Source organism: Spermophilus citellus (genome assembly GCF_964194105.1).
Source record: "Spermophilus citellus genome assembly, chromosome: 18".
NCBI lineage: Eukaryota > Metazoa > Chordata > Mammalia > Rodentia > Sciuridae > Spermophilus > Spermophilus citellus.
In genome coordinates, this window is record NC_138200.1 from 8187439 (window position 1) to 8201385 (window position 13947).

At 52.1% G+C, this 13947-nt stretch overlaps 1 protein-coding gene across 8 annotated transcripts in view; it reads left to right on the plus strand.

Moving 5' to 3' along the window:
- LIG1 (DNA ligase 1) overlaps window positions 1-7580 on the plus strand; it is a 33200-nt gene extending 25620 nt beyond the window's left edge. For all 8 annotated transcript variants that reach the window (XM_081274444.1, XM_081274447.1, XM_081274449.1 and 5 more), the window contains exons 20-28: window positions 76-186; window positions 658-729; window positions 2226-2370; window positions 2467-2549; window positions 3636-3788; window positions 5462-5515; window positions 6143-6286; window positions 7155-7247; window positions 7385-7580. In XM_081274444.1, coding sequence (XP_081130570.1) covers window positions 76-186; window positions 658-729; window positions 2226-2370; window positions 2467-2549; window positions 3636-3788; window positions 5462-5515; window positions 6143-6286; window positions 7155-7247; window positions 7385-7468 — 939 coding nt within the window. In that variant the 3' untranslated portion in view covers window positions 7469-7580. The remainder of the gene's footprint in view (window positions 1-75; window positions 187-657; window positions 730-2225; window positions 2371-2466; window positions 2550-3635; window positions 3789-5461; window positions 5516-6142; window positions 6287-7154; window positions 7248-7384) is intronic.
- Window positions 7581-13947: the final 6367 nt, after the last annotated feature.

Here is a 13947-nt window from a genome sequence, read left to right on the forward strand (position 1 = left end):
ATTTGTTTCCCTGTGTCTGTTTCTTGAATTCATCTCCTGTGTCTCACAAGTCCTGAATCTTCCTTCACTCCTCAGATTAAACTCCCATCAGTCACGTCCTTCATCCTGGACACGGAAGCTGTGGCTTGGGACCGAGAAAAGAAGCAAATTCAGCCATTCCAAGTGCTCACCACTCGCAAACGCAAGGTAGCATCAGCCTGCAGTGGCCCCTCCTCACACTGTCACTGTCCTGAGGGGCCTGAATGCAGTCCTGTTAGCCTTTGGTAGAGTGACTGCCGTAGTTCCAGCCATCATGTTCTACCCTAGCATCCCAGTTAGGAAGAGGGGAAAGACCCTTTTTCTGTACCTTACTTGTTTTAGAATGAAAGTAGATCTGTCCTGGAAGTCCCCCAGGCTTTCCCTTTACCACAGAATGGTCAGAATTGTCTTATGTCACCACCATTAGCTGCAGAGGAGACTGGGAGAGCAAACATGAAGGGAAATGAGGCTGCTGGGGTTTGCTAAGAGCCATCTTGACTCAGGACCTGCCTTCTCAGGTGCAGCTGCAGCAGGGGGAAGGGGAGAGTGTAGGTGACTGGTGTGTCCTGGCCAGTGGGATGGGACGCGGCCTGCCTGTCTCACCTCGCCCACTCATTGTCTCTGTTCTGCCCCACCCAGGAGGTAGACCCCTCCGAGATCCAGGTGCAGGTGTGTCTGTACGCCTTTGACCTCATCTACCTCAACGGAGAGGTAAGTTCCGCCTGTGGCTGGAGCAGCCAAGGGCTGGGTGGGGGTAGGCTTGGGGCTGGCAGGGTGGCTTCTATTGCTTATTCTGCACTCACTTAGCTGGGAGACCATGCTCAGGCAGTGCTTTGAATATGTGATTCCAGGACCCCTGGGGTCCCCAGCCCCTTTGAGGGGGGGTCTGTGAGGTCCTATGGCTCCCCATTTGTGGGGAGCAGATTTCTCCATGTTTGTCACCCAGACCGACATTGAAGCCATCAGAGTGCCATAGGCAGATACGAAAAGCCAGACAGTAAAGAAGCTGAAAAATGTCAGGCCACACCCCTCTTCTCACTTTTTTTTGTTTCTTTGTTTTTTATTTCTGTTTTTAAACAGAGGTGTGTTTTATACAATGTCCTGTTTGGGATCAGGGAGTGTGGGTCAGTGGTACAGCACTTGCCTGACACATGCGAGGCCTAGACTCAATCCCCAGCACTGCAGAAACGAGAAAAAGTGCTATTCTGATGACCATATTGGATTTATTCTTTAAATGGATTACTATTATTTTAATTTCCCATTTTTAATTTCTAAAATGGTTGATATCAAGAGATATAACCCACATTAAAAAGGAAAAAAAAAAACTCTTTGGAGTGAGTTCTCAATACTTTTTTAAAGGTGTAAGGGGTCCCGAGACTGAGAAGTCTGACCCTAGTCCTGGGAGAATTTAGAGCCTGGGGAGGACAGGCTGCTAATGCCCAGAGAGCAAGTCACCTGAGTTCATTTCAGGGCAGAAGTGAGCAGCATCCACCACTAGTCATGGTCTCATCCAAGCCCGGAGGCTCGCAGCCACGTCTGTCCCATCCACCACCTGTGTTTGTAACTGAGGCTCTGCTGGAGCACAGCCTCACCCTTTCACGCACTTCAGTCTGCGGCTGCCTTTGCATTTCCACGACTGTGTGTTCCAGCAATCTGGGATTGAAAATATCCGAAAGAACTGCATCTGTATCAATGTGTGCAGAGCTTTTCTTGTAATGATTCCCTAGTCCCCACAGCATGGCTTGCACTTACATTTACACTTCACTAGGTATTGTAGCTAATGGAGAGACGATTTAAGGTGTGTGTACTCGTGCTACTCCCTGCATTACAAGGGGTCCTAGAACCAGTCCCCAAGGATACCGGGGGACAACTGTATTTACTCTAGTTCTTACTGGAAAGAAGTTGCCAGATCCTGTGTTGATGTAGAAAACATGTTCTTGGGAACAGTGTTACTAACCTTATGGCCGTTGGTTTCTTCTTTGCTCTACTGGGCTGGCGTTAACAAGAGGTACATAAAGTCCATTCCAGCTCTAGCCAGGCCATGCTTCTAGCCAGGTGCTCCCAAGGTCACCAACAACTCTAAGCTGGGTCCACCCTCTTGCTGATGCCTCAGCTTACACTTTACATTCTGAGTCCTGCTGATGACCTGTGCATGTGGTTCCCTTTGGCCTCAAGGTCAGGGCTTATGGTGTCCCTCCCTTCTTTAGTCCCTGGTCCGTGAGCCCTTGTCTCGACGCCGGCAGCTGCTCCGCGAGCACTTTGTAGAGACAGAGGGCGAGTTTGTTTTTGCCACCTCCCTGGACACCAAGGACGTTGAGCAGATTGCTGAGTTCTTAGAGCAGTCGGTGAAAGGTGAGGAAGCCACTCTTCCCTCCTGCGTGGTCCCCAGCCTGCGCCAGCCTTGGTGAGTTGGGGAGTCCCACCAGCCATGCTTCCATGTCTCCTCAGATTCCTGTGAGGGGTTGATGGTGAAGACCCTGGATGTCGATGCCACCTACGAGATCGCCAAAAGGTCACACAACTGGCTCAAGGTGATTACTGCCCCAGTCTGTCCTACCGGGGCCTGAAGCTGGTCCCTGTTTCACTCAGTGATGTTTCTGTAGCTGCATGCGTGCTCCCAGGTCCCCTCCTGTCCATCCCCCCGTCAGACGTCCCCTAGATCTCCTGGCTGACCACCAGGAGTTGGCTGTGATCCTCTGGCCTAAGCCCCCAGAGCTGTGAGGAGGAGGCCAGAAGAGGCTCCACCTTTCCTTGAAGGCTTCCCTATTGGGCCAGGAGCCTGGGAAGGGAGTCAGCCAGATATGGAGGGAATGAAGTGACCTCAGGGCTAGTGAGGATGGGCCTCCTCTGGGTCATCCAGAAAAGCCCTTCTGGAAGCAGCGTTTGGGTGGGGACCTGGGTGCAGGAAGGGGTTGGCCACATGGATGTTTGGGCAGGAGACCTACAGGTGCAAAGGCCCTGAGGTAGGAGGTGTATGCCGGGAGCAGGGTGGAGTGGAGAGTGGCCCCAGGTCACACAGCCACTCAGGCCATCATAAGATAAAAGTTGGATTTTCCTTTGAAGGTTTTGGGAAGCCAGCAGAGGTTTCATACGGGGAGTCACGTGTCTGATGGCTTTTTTGTGGGTCCTATGGCTGCTCTGTGGCTGTGGCCAGGCATGCTGGGGGCTGAGCAGCAGTGGGAGTGGCAGTGGGGGCTGGAGGGGAGCAGGTGGGCAGGATGGGAGGGGGCCAAGCAGCAGGGCGGGCGCTGAACTGGCCGGGCTGCTGTGTGTTTCTGTGTGTCCCTGGTCTGTGTACCTCCTGGACTAGAAGCAGCTGTGAGCACACAGACCTTTCCTGTCTTGGGAGGTCTGCACTCTGCTACCCACGGTCCCAGGCGCCTGGGGAGAGGACTTGGGAGAGAGGGCGTCAGGTGGCCTCCGTGCCCCCCCGTGCTCCCCACCCCTCCTCTACACATCTGCTTCAAGCCTGGAGGCTCTTCCCATGTCTCCTTGGGGTGGCCACTCCTGGTGTTCTTTCCAGAAGTTCCCAGATACCCCAGGCCCTCCTCAGCCCACTGATGAACCAACAGCCTTGAGGTGCCTGGGTCCCCCTCACCTCTGGCTCCCCTCTGCAGCTGAAGAAGGACTATCTGGATGGCGTGGGCGACACCCTGGACCTCGTGGTGATCGGCGCCTACCTGGGCCGGGGGAAGCGGGCTGGCCGGTACGGGGGCTTCCTGCTGGCCGCCTATGACGAGGACAGTGAGGAGCTGCAAGCCATATGCAAGGTCCTGGGAAGGGGTGCCCACCACTGAAGCAGGAGACCAATAGATGAGACTCTGGGGGGACCTGGACCAAGAGGCTCTCACCTCTTGCATATGGGGGATGATTGTTTTCCTCATTCTGTGTTTTTCTGATTCTCTGAGTAACTCTTGCTTCATATAGAAAAATAGACTCATCTAGAAGGCGTGCGGAAGGAATGGAGGTCAGCCTACCCAGGAGGGGGCTCGCTACAGGATGAGCAGTCTCTGGAGCAGGCACCTCTGCAGCCTGCTTAGGGACCTGGACTCCTCCTGTCTCTCCATGGTCCTTCTTGTCATATGCTCTGGCTTCCTTGTCACAGTGTGGCTGCAGGTGTTCCATCATGGGATTCGTGTCCTAAGCCGCAATAGGAAGGCTGGGGTCAAGGAGGGGCGGCCGCCTTCTCAGTCCCAGCCAGGACTGTCAAAAACTTGTCTGCCCAAGTTTCTTGTCAGAGTCTTACTCCATGGCTCACTCCTGTCCTTAGGAAATGTGGTTTTTTTTTGTTTTTTTTTTTAAGTTTAGAAAACAGTGTTTTAGAGCTGTCTGCATTGTGACTGGCCTTTCCTGTGCATTTCCTGTTTTCCTGTATCCAGCGACTTTGGGTCTTTAGTCACAGAGACAGAAAGGAATATCACCCAGGAAGACTCCCACTGCCGAGCACCAGAAGCAGGGCAGGGCAGGGCGTGTTTCATTTATGTTCTATGATGTTGCGATTCTTCTAAGCAATTTTTCTTTTTCTTTTTGTCTTAAGAATATGGGAGGCTGAGGCAGGAGGATCATGAGTTCAAAGCCAGCCTCAGCAACAGCGAGGCACTAAGCAACTCAATGAGACCCTGTCTCTAAATAAAATGCAAAATAGGTTGGGGATGTGGCTCAGTGGTCGAGTGCCCCTGAGTTCAATCCCCAATACCCAATAAATAATTAACTTTATTTCAAATGCTGTCATGAGTTTAAGTAGCATGGTGATCAGACTTGGTGCTTGCACAAGAGTCTTCAGGGTCCAGGCCCCATTTCCTGAGCCCATGCCCTATGTTTGATGATCAGACTCTTGCCAGCCTCACCTAGGAATTCATGAGCCCACAACAGTGATCAGAATGATCTTATGATTACCACATTTTGGGGCACTAGTCTGTCACCATTTTACATTATTCCTGTGGCAGAGATACTTTAAGTAGCTGCTGTTAGGACAAGAGAGGAAGTATAGGAACAGGAGTCTCCAGTTGAGACTTTCTGTCAGTGGCTTAAAGGTGCCTGTCTTGTCTGCTGGCTGTGACTGTTTTGGTAGTTGAAATTGTGGGCAGTCTTAAGATGGAAGGTTTCAGCTGGTTTGCAGGCGGGTGGGATGTAGGTGAGCCCAGGGGAGCACCAGGAGGAGGAGAGGAGGGCGTTTCCTCCAAACACAGGGCAGTGAGTGGTTGAGGGGGTGCCTGCTGGATGAGAGGTGGCACCCGCTTGAGGGTCCTGGCCGACCATCCAGGTGCTGGCCAGTGCTCAGCATCAACCCACCTCTTTGTCCTGATTCTATAGACTCTGGTTGAACCAGAGTAGGTTGGGGGCTGTCAGTGTGCACAGGTGTGGTCCTTAGCTGGCAGAACAGGGAGGAGGTGCTGGGCCAGCTGGCCAGCCCAGCTTCTGACCTGCCACGTGCTCCCTGCAGCTTGGAACCGGCTTCAGCGATGAGGAGCTGGAAGAGCAGCATCAGAGCCTGCAGGTGAGCCCCGCTACTGCAGGCCTTGCCCTCCCAGCCCTTGCTCTGTGCAGTGACCGGTCTCCTGCATCTTGGGGTCAGGGATTGGGAAGGAGGGCAGCAGCAGGAAGACTGGCTTTAAAGCTCCACATATCCAAGTTCGAGGTGCGGCTCTGCCAGTTACCAGGTGGTAACTGGCCAAGAGGGTCTCCTCTCCCTGAGCATGACACATGGCTTTCTCACGGCAGCATGGAACCAGGGCAGGGGTTCCTGTAGGGAGGCCTCTGTGAGGTGCTTGGTGGGCTCCTAGGGGAGGGAGTGCTGTCGTGGCTGCAGGTAATTGGGGTCTCTATGATGTGTATTGGTGTCTCTGGATCCTGGTTCCATCTCTGTCCCATTCTTTGGATCTTTCTCACTGTCCTCTGCCGAGTCTTTCATTCTTGGGGCCCCTGCCCACCAACCCCCTGGTGTCCCTCCCTCTGGGTGTCTGCCTCTGTTTTTTTCTTTACTGTCCTGTCTTGTTTCTCCCTGTCTTCCATTCCCCATTTCTCCTTCATTGTTCTTCCCTCTTGCCCTGCTTTCTAACCTCTCTACCTGTTGGCCCTGACTCTGAGCTCTGAGACCCTCCCTCTTCTCTGCTGCTTGCCATAGGCCCTGGTGCTGCCCACCCCACGTCCCTACGTGCGGGCTGATGGTGCTGTGGCCCCAGACCACTGGCTCGATCCCAGCGCTGTGTGGGAAGTGAAGTGTGCGGACCTCTCCCTCTCCCCCATCTACCCCGCTGCCCGGGGCCTGGTGAGTACAGGGGCCTGGGTGAGAGTGGGCCTGGCCACATCTGTTCTCCCACGTGATGATTAAGAAAGCTTTAGAGTATTGGGGTGTTCAGTAATGAGGCTGGAAATCATTTCTGTAAAAAAAAGATTCTCAGGTGGTAGAAAGAGAAGTGACCTTGCTCAGTTAGGGTCGTGGTCCTTTTGGCAACTTGGGTCTTCTGCATGGACACTCAGTCCAGCCCCAGTCGTCTCCTTTCAGGCCTGCAGTTGCTTCCTCGCCCGGGTTCTCACAGTGCTGAGTGTAGGTCCCAGGGGCGCTGTTGCTCCCTGGGTTCTGCCCTCAGAACCAGCGGTGGTTGCAGTGTGACCACGTCCCTTACCCTTAGTGCAGGGAAGCTCACCTTTAGTGTCGTGCAGCGAGTTTCGTCCCATCCTCAGAACCTAGCGGCATGTCGTGTTAGAAACTTAAAGTTTCTCCCTCATGCTGCTCATTGAGTCAGGGTGTCCTGGTCACACACACAAGGAGCTTTCATCTGTCCTGTGCTCACTGTGTAGCCAGCACTGTGCTAGTGACCAGCATGTCCCTCATGTAGTCCTTACAGAAATGGCCACAGGAATGTCTCCGTTTTACACACCAGGAGATGGTGCCTCTGAGAGCTGAGGTGACTGGCCAAGGCCACCTGGCTCTGAGGGCAGCAGCTGGATGGGAGCCTCACATGGGCCTGGCAGCTGGTGCCTCTGAAGCACCAGGCACAGGATCCAGACTCTTCCTCAGCTGCTCTGTGCCCCCCTCCCCCCATTGCTGAGCTCCACTGTGTGGATCAGGAAGCAGCAGGACGGGGCAGGAGGAGGACCCTGGCTAGAGTACCTGAGCCTTGCCTCCTCCCCAGGTGGACAGCGAGAAGGGCATCTCCCTTCGCTTCCCTCGGTTTATTCGTGTCCGTGAAGACAAGCAGCCAGAGGAAGCCACCACCAGTGCCCAGGTGAGACCCTTGGAAGATGGGGTTTGCCTAGGGTGGGCTCATGTGGCCAGACCAGCCTCTTAGGGAGGTGACTGGCTTGGAGTCCTGCAGAGGTGGGGCAGCAGGGAGTTGCTGACCCACCCCTGCCCCCTCCTCAGGTGGCCTCTCTGTACCGGAAGCAAAGTCAGATTCAGAATCAACATGACACAGACTCAGACTCCAACCCTGAAGATTTCTACTAAGGCCTGGCCTCCCCGGGGCTGGGGAGGAGCCCAGGATGGAGCAGGTCTGCTTTCGCACTCTGGTCGGGGGGATGGGGGGGTGTTACACTGGGTCTGGGATTCATTCTGTTATTTCTTTCAATAAATAATTACCAAACTCTTGGTGTGTGACAAGGGCCATGCTGAGCTCTGGGCTCTCACACTGGGCATTGAAGAATACTATGGGGACTGGGAGCCCATGCTGTCCCACAGGACCCTCCATAGAGCTAGTGGAGTTTGTGTGCTCCATGTCATATGGTGACAGCTGACAGTCACCTGTGGCCATTGAGTTCTCCACATGGGGACAATGCAATCAAGGACTCAAATATTTCATTTTGACTATGACAGTTTATGTTAGCTTGTTGGATCTCCAAGCAATCCAGCTGGTGGTCCCCGTCCCAAGCCCTGTGTGCAGACATCAGTGATTTACCCAGGACCCTTTCTAATGAGGGCCCATCCTCCTGGGAGACAATAAGTTCAGTGGTCAGTGTGTGGCTTCCAGTTCTGCACCCCCATCTGGGGACTAAGTGTCATTTCCGATGCACTACACAGTGTTCCAGGTACCCCACCAGAGCAAGCAGTGACTACTCCTGTTCCGGCTGTTAATCCCTGGACCCAGGCTTGGAGCCTGGCATATCCTAGCTGCTCAGGAGATCATGGCTGAGTGAGAGAGAGCCGGGCATTGTTGCTAGGCTGCTGGTCACCCCAGTTTCCCCATCCTCCCACCACTGCTGTGTGCTTCAAGCGTAGGGGCCCCTGGCCTGTGTATAGACACTTGGAGCTGGTCATGGTAGCCCTGTGCAGTTCCACAAGGCTTCGGTGACACAGGCCAGAAGTGGGACTTTGGTCAGTGCAGTGGGAGTATCTTGGGACTAGGGGGAGGAATCTTTTGCAAAAGCTTGTTTTCTGAGAACTGCAGCCTGCCACCTTCTGGGGAACTTGCAGCTGTCTTGTGGCAACCAACTGGAGGAGGGTGGAGCAGGGCCCAGATCCGCACACCTGGGGCCTCTCTGTGGCCACCAAGCTGAGGGACAATGAAGTTCCCCATTGTTAGGCAGCTCTCGGGTGGGTCCTGCTTGCTGCAGTTGGAGGCACCCTCAGGGCTGCTGTGATGGTTAGTGAGGCAGGGAGAGGAGGGCTTGGGGCCGAGGAGCTCAGCAGGGTCCTTGGCCTGGATTCTCTCGAGAGCCTGTGGTGAAGGCCTGAGCCAGGGCCTTCCTGCCTGGCCCGTCAGCTCCTGCACTGTTCTCACTAACGACAGCCCTGCAAGGTGGATACATCCATATCTCCATTTAACAGGTCGGTACACTGAGGCTTGTGGGGAGTTGCTTTCCCTGTCTCACTATCTGGGAAACGGCCAGGATTTGCCATGGAGAGCCTTGAGTACACCTGTGAGGATGTGGGACCTTCTGCCATGGCACCGTGTGAAGTGGTCAGGTCTGGAGGGGAGAGATCTTGCTCATGTGCTCACTAAAGGCAGGAGCCTAGAGGTGGGGGAGCAGTGGAGACCATCTCCCTCCAGAGTGGGATCCTCTTTATCCCTTCAGGATTGTCACCGCTCACCAGGGTAGGGTGCCTATGAGCTGGGCTCTGGGTGATGCACATGCCAGGTTTGGAGGCGGCACACCAGGAAGCAGCACTCCCTGCTCAGGACCTGCCTTGACCAGAACACATGGTCCCATCACATGACCACAGGTGTCAGAAACATTGCTGGGAGCTCCCAGCAAAAAGTAGTTCACACTGAACGGAGTTCCCTGGAGTTTTTTTTTTTTTTAAGAGAGTGAGAGAGAGAGAGAGAATTTTTTAATATTTATTTTTTAGTTCTCGGCGGACGCAACATCTTTGTTGGTATGTGGTGCTGAGGATCGAACCCGGGCCGCACGCACGCCAGGCGAGCGCGCTACCGCTTGAGCCACATCCCCAGCCCCTCCCTGGAGTTTTTGATATCGGAGTGGTGGTTGGTTTTCTTCCTATATGGAAATAAAATGAGGTAGATGTGGCCCTTGGTGTCTGGCGCATGACCTCATTTAATTCACTCCACAAATCTGTCGTGTTAGTACAGTTATGATCTCTTATTTTTCAGATAAGAAAACACTTGTCGCTATCAGCATTTGGTTGCCAGCTACAAAGCTCAGCTAGTAGGAGGTAGACTGAGATTTGGCCAGGACTCTCAGCCTCCTAGGCTCTGCCTTTACCTGTGCCATCAACAAGCCAGTCCCTGCTTCACATAACATATTTTCTCCAACCTCCTCCCAGCTCACTCTGGGTAGAGATCAGTGAGTCCTCTGCCCCCTCAACAGCTAAGGGGTGACGAGGCTGCTCATTCAGGGAAGTGCCCACTTTGCAATGCCATCTTATCTGGAGCGTGGCCTCACCAAGGCCCTTATCATGACTTGCCTGGGGGTGGCAGAGCTGTCCTGGGCACAGTGCCAGTCTGCTTCAGTGTGAAAGTTCCCTGCTCTTTAGCAACAAAAAAGGCAACAGCTCGGGTCACTACAGTGGTGCTCAGTGTTGGGCAAGTGAGGGGGCTGGTGCTGCTTCCCTGGCTGATTCTCCTAAGCCAAGTAAGCCCTTGCCAAAGGGTCCAGAGAGTTGGGACAGCAAAGGGTTTATGTGCCAGAAGGCCTTTCTCCAGAATGGGGACCATTTGAAGTAGAGGGAACTTTATCTTTGGGTCTTGGAGACCAGGTGTGTGTTGAAGGAAGTCTTCTGAGACAAGCCACACAGGGCGCTTATCAAGGAGACTGCTCAGGAGACCGCAGAGCCAAGAGCTCATCTCAGGTGGTTTTGGAGAAGCAGAGAGGTTAGGACTTAGAGTCTGTCCAGATGTGGGAGAGTTTGGAAACAGGAAGTTCAGCTACACAGTGAGGTCCCCAGAGTGGCTGTGCTGATTGGCCAATCTTTAGGTGTGTGGCACCTCTATTGTTGCTGGGCGGTCATTTGTTGACCTGGGGCTGCTTTTAAAGCAGATCTAGTGGGAACTGGACACTGTGGCCAAAGTCCAGTTTGTCTTTTCCTTTGAGAGTAGGGACTTTCAGTTCCCATTAAGAATCAGGGGTCTGCATTCAGGAGCTGAGTTTTGGGGCATGTCCTGTGTCTCCCTAAGCCCTCAGTTTTCTGATGTGTAAATTGGGGACAATCAAGTCCACATTACAGGCTCTGTGACATTTCAGTGGGATGGTGCCCATATCCATGTCCGGCACTTAGAGGGTGTGGCTGGTACATTGTTCTTGGCCTGTGGCCCTCAGAGGTCATTCAATTTCTACTTTTTATTTTCTTCTCTACAAAATACATACAAAAGTACTTTTTTTTTTTTTTTAACCATTTGAGAATTCAATGAGTCACACATAAAAGGCACCTAGAATGGTGCTGTCCCAGATTGGCCATTAGGAAATTGTTAGCCCTGGGCCATCCATGTTGCTGGGTGAACTGAGTCCCACTCAATGGTGGAACATTGAGGAGGTGGCAGTATTGTCTTTGAGAAAACAGAGTGTGTGTCCTAATGAAGCAGGAAGAAGCCAAAGTAAACCCTCTGGTTTTGCTTGCTTTTATTTGACTTTGAAAATCGACAATTTTGGAAGTCACACGACTGAGCAGTGTCATGGGTCTCCCAGTGTCATTGAGCTCTGTGTGGACAACATCTTTCCTCATAGAAAGTCCCTGTGCCTCCCCAAGCACACAGCCTCCCAGCCCTCCCCAGGCCTCTCTCATTGATCATTTCAGGAATGTTTCTCCAAAACTAGCAGCACAACATTGATTTGCCCAAAACTCCCCTAATCTCCCTCCCACCCTTTAAGACTGATGATTCAAGATAATAATCATCTGTTCTCCAGATCCACAGATGACCAGCCAGCAGGTTTGGTGAGATCCCCTTCCAGATCACCAGAGAGGGGCCTAGAAGCACAGTCTCAATCATTTCCTGATGTAAACCCTTTTCATTTCTCCTAAAGATAAAAGGATCTCAAGGCCTGTGCTGAGTTAGATCGTTTTCCAAGATGCTCCCCAGAGGGATCTTCAATTCCCTTTATTGTGGGACAACTAGGGAAAAGGTCAAGGTTCAGGGGTCTGAGCCATATCATTGGACTCTACAGCTGGGGCACCTGCTACCCACCCTCTACCCAGTGTTCACAGCTCCCATTCCTGATGTTGCCATCTTGTGGGGTGAATGTCTACCCACTACTTTAGGGGAGTTCCATTTGTTATGGGCCAAACTATATGTGCCTTGGCCAGACAAATCCATATTACCGTGAGACTACATTTCATAAAAGAAATGCTTCTCGCATGAGAAAACCCAGCCTATGTGACCCAGTTCTTGCTAAAGACACCCTGTTTGGCAACACATAACAGCTAAAAATGTTTCCATCTAACGACTAAAAATGTTTCGACCACTGAGCCACAACCCCAAGCCCTATTTTGTATTTTATTTAGGGACAGAGTCTCACTGAGTTGCTTAGTGCCTTGCTGTTGCTGAGGCTGGCTTTGACCTAGAGATTCTCCTGCCTCAGCCTCCTGAGCCTCTAGGATAACCAGCATGCACCACTGCACCAGGCTCTGTTGTTCTTATAAAATGTATTACTAAGAAATACTTTTTGGCTGTATTCAGTGGTGCACACCTGTAATCTTAGCAGCTCAGGAGGCTGAGACAAGAGGATTGAGAGTTCAAAGTCAGCCTCAGCAAAAGCGAGGCATTAAGCAACTCAGTGAGACCCTGTCTCTAAATAAAATACAAAATAGGGCTGGGGAAGTGGCTCAGTGGTTGAGTGCCCTGAGTTCAATCTCCAGTACCCCCTGCCCTCAAAAAAGAAGTGCTTTTATAGGTTGTGGATTTTTTTTGTTGTTGTTACCAGGGATTGAACTCAGGGGCACTAGACCACTGAGTCACGTCCGCAGCTTTATTTTGTATTTTATTTAGAGACAGAGACTCACTGCGTGACTAGTGCCTCACTTTTCCTGAGGCTGGCTTTGAACTCGTGATCCTCCTGCCTCAGCCTCCCAAGTCACTGTAATTACAGGCCAGTCTGAGCAACTCAGAGTAACCCTGTCTTAAACAAATAAATAAATCAAAGTGCTGGGGAGGCCCATGGGTTTAATCTCTAGGACAGTGAAATAAATAAAAAAATAATATCTATTTCTCAGTGATACTCAGTAAATCTGCGAGAAGAAAAGATTACTGGCAGCAAAACATGAGCAAATATCTGAGAGAATTCTGAAAAACAAGAGGAATTGGGGGTGTGGATGGGGACATGGAGTTTGCCCTGTAAGAGAGTTAAAATACATAGCAATCATTTTACAGTACGACAACACTGTCCCAAGTGCCTAGAGTCCATGTGGTTTCAGAATCTATTTTAATTGTAGGTTGGGCTTTTTCAAGTCAGCCTGGAGACAGTTTCCAAGGGTACACCACACCCAGTTGACCCAGGCAGGTGTCCAAAGATAAAGGCCTTTCTCCTGCCTGATTGGCTCTGCTCTGGCTTCCTCTTGGCTCCTTTAAATGTGGGGTTCAGGCATTTCCCTTGTCTTTGCTTCGCACTGCTGGTTGCTGTTCTCTCCACTCTACTGAGCTCAGGGTCTGCTGGGCACCCCACAATCTGTAAGTACCCAAAACTTAAACTTTCCCCTTGTGATTATGTCATGGAAGCCAGCCAGCAAACCCACCCTGAAGGGTGGGTCCCCCCTGGGACGAGCTTACAGGTAAGTGATGGAAAACTCCAAAGAATTTAATTCTTAAAAGGCACTAGCACAGGAATAGATCAACTGTTAAAACAGAATTTCAAAATATTAAGCCAAGTTTTAAACATTCTACATGGCGTATGGGAGCCCTGTCACCCTGCTAGTCCCCAACCGTTAGTCCCCAACTCCCCTGGTATTTCCTTCCACACAGTTGATTTTACCCACAGAATTTTGTCTTTTTTTTCATCCAGTTCCTGCCATGGAGGAGGAGGGTGTTCAGTGGATAAAAGGACACAGGGAGGCTGGCAGTGACCCGTATGGTGACCCACTGCCAAGGTCTCTCACAGCTGGTATCTTAGCAGGACATGCAGGGACATGAGATGTCCTCACAGGGGCCTTTCACACAAAAGGGACTTCAGGATTAGGACAAGGCCAGGACTGACGGGGGGTCAGCCAGCTGACTTTGCAACGCTGGGGTGTGTGGTCTCACCAAGTCGCCTACCCTGCTCACCAGGGAGTGACAGTCTCCTGTACCTCCAGGTGGATGGTGGACAGATGTGGGAGCACAATGACAATAGACCCGGGATGTGTGTGGGCCGCGCTCCGGGTGGGCAATGGCTACAGAAATGACAGGTGTGCTCAAGACACACCTGGGCCTCTGGCTTAGCTTCATCCTGGGAATGTCCATGTTACTGTAGATGGTTTGAGAGGACCTCTGTCCTGTGGGTTGAGGAACAGGCCATTAACTGACAAGAACACACTTGGCCCAAAGCCAGGGAGCCCGATGACAG